This window comes from Palaemon carinicauda, chromosome 34 (assembly GCF_036898095.1).
Source record: "Palaemon carinicauda isolate YSFRI2023 chromosome 34, ASM3689809v2, whole genome shotgun sequence".
In the NCBI taxonomy this organism is placed as follows: domain Eukaryota; kingdom Metazoa; phylum Arthropoda; class Malacostraca; order Decapoda; family Palaemonidae; genus Palaemon; species Palaemon carinicauda.
Window position 1 is genome coordinate 31,354,340 of NC_090758.1, and position 2,593 is coordinate 31,356,932.

Below are 2,593 nucleotides of genomic sequence, written 5' to 3' on the forward strand. Positions count from 1 at the left end.
GGTTACTCTCAAAGCCTCCTCATTCCCTCCCCTCTATCCTTCCTAAACACGCTCCTTCATCATGTCAGTGTTAATTTTTACAACGCCTGCCATTCTCTCATTTCATCATTTTCCAATCCTTCAATGAGTGATATTTTTATAATGTACCTCAGCATTCTTTGCTCTATTCTCTTAAGTTTTTCTTCCTCTTTTCATCTTAAACCTCAATTTTCTTATCCATACATTAACACTGGTCTTATTACTGTGGTGCATATTTTTTTTCATAAGCACATATATACAGTATTTGATGAAATATATATGAACTATCTATCCGAAAAATCATCCAAAACGATGACTATTAAAACATTTCAGAATAAACCAAAGTGAAATGAATAAAATAGTAAAAAGCTAGGCCGGGAAAAATTATTTTAACTTACGATAAACAGTACAAGAGAGGGGAAAATATTCGATGAATTTTAATCCTTCATACTTTATTGTATTCTATATTCTCCTACAAAGAGAAAATGCTAAGCTTATATCACATAATCTTTATGTCATTATCATCCACATCTATGAAGATCTAAACATTAGTCATATCAATTTAAAGAGTCTGAATATTAACATTCTAAATAATAATTTCATTCAAATAAAAAGAACAATAGAAAGTGTTTATTTACAAGTTGTTTATAAAGATACAATATTACAGAAAATGCACAAAAAAAAAAACGTCGAATACAGGAATATTCAATAGGAAGTTTATTTGAAAACTTGTTAATTTTCTTTGGTATATTTAAAATTTTCTAAAATATATATTTTTTAAAATTATCACTCAGGAGTGTTTATATGATTGGAAATTCCATCCAAATGTCAAATTTCATTTATTTTCTAATAACTATAATTATTATCAATTATTAGATATCTGTATCCTTCAAATGTATCAGGTTCATTATTTAACTGTTATTCATTGTCTGTTATCTCATTTCTATATATTTTCTCATTAATAAACACACATATAATTCATTTTCTTATTATGCGATTTATTTTCTACCTTTTCCCTTTACTTTTCTTTCAACACAAAAACAAGTCATATCTTCATTCCATTAGTTTCAATGCATTATCTCCTTTTCTTTCACTCATATATCATTTCTTATCTTTCAATTATATGTTACTTTGTGTTTTCATCGTCACCGTATCTTTCTTATGTTTTTTTTATCTTATCTTATTGCTGACTATTTACGTTTAATATAATTATCTTACTTTACTTTTTATTATAAACATTATTTTTAATTTTCTAATATTTTCCACCAGAATGTTTAATTCCATCTCAATAAAATGTTTCAATCTCTTCAACATTTTTCTATTTTCTTCGTGAATTCGTAATAGTTCTTTATACAGCTGTATATTTCACACATTATATAAGTGCCGGACAACACATTGAAACACATTTTCAAAATCTATTCGCAAACCGAGTTGATTGAAAACCCTGACAGGAATAGAACAGAAAATGGATTAATTCAGCATAAAAACACTTCAAGTCTTACTCCACTCGAGGGTGACCCGAAACGAGTCAGCTTTGGCGCAAGCTGAGACTGAGGTAATCACTCAAGAACGCAACAATCGCGAGTGAGAGGAGAAGTGCCAAGGTATGTGGTTTTGGTTGCTGGCCTGATGAGGGGGGCATTCCTGGAATGAAAAGGAGGAACTGTTTACAAAAGGTTTTATATATTTTTGAATTTGTATTTGTAAATGCCTATTGAGAGAGAGAGAGAGAGAGAGAGAGAGAGAGAGAGAGAGAGAGAGAGAGGAGAGAGAGAGAGAGAGAGAGAGAGAGAGAGAGAGCATTTTGAAACTTATATGGAAATTTATAGGTAAAATATATACACCCACACACGCGCACACACACACACACACACACACACACACACACACACATATATATATATATATATATATATATATATATATATATATATATATATATATGTGTGTGTGTGTGTGTGTGTGTGTGTGTGTTTATCTGTAAGGTTGTCTAAACTTTCCTTTTCTGCATTGTCACTTGTCCTAACTTTACCATTTCTGCAATTAGCATTGTCCGAATTCCCCTTCCTTTTATTTACTTTTGGACAAAATCCCCCTTTCTGTATTAATCTTTGTTTGAACATTACCTCTCTGTTTTTATCTTTGTCTGAACTTTCATTTCACGCTTACCTCTTTTCTGTATTTATCTTTGTCCACACCTACCTTTTTCTGTATTTACCTTTGTATAAACTTACCTTTCTATGTCTTTAACTTTTTCCTAAACTTAACATTTTTGTTATTATCTCTGTTAGAACCTTCCTTTTCTGCATCTAGTACTGTCCATACTCCCCTTTTCTGTATTTAATAAAAACGACCCTTTTCCGTATATACCTTTTTTTTACCGTCCTCTTTTAGGTGTAGCCTAATATTGTCTGAACTTCCCAGTCAATTTATACCTTTATCTGAAATTCACAATTTGGATTTCCATTTGGCCAAGCTTCCCCCTTCACTATATACCTGTGTGATATCTCGTCTCTGAATTTACTCCATCTGAAGATCCTTTATTTGAACTCACTTCATCTGAAACTAACCATTA

The 2,593-nt window shown here is 30.9% G+C and overlaps 1 protein-coding gene across 1 annotated transcript in view; it reads right to left on the minus strand.

Moving 5' to 3' along the window:
* Positions 1 to 722: 722 nt before the first annotated feature.
* LOC137626796 (uncharacterized) overlaps positions 723 to 2,593 on the minus strand; it is a 51,724-nt gene continuing 49,853 nt past the window's right edge. The window contains exon 7 of the mRNA XM_068357783.1: positions 723 to 1,662. Coding sequence (XP_068213884.1) covers positions 1,547 to 1,662 — 116 coding nt within the window. The 3' untranslated portion in view covers positions 723 to 1,546. The remainder of the gene's footprint in view (positions 1,663 to 2,593) is intronic.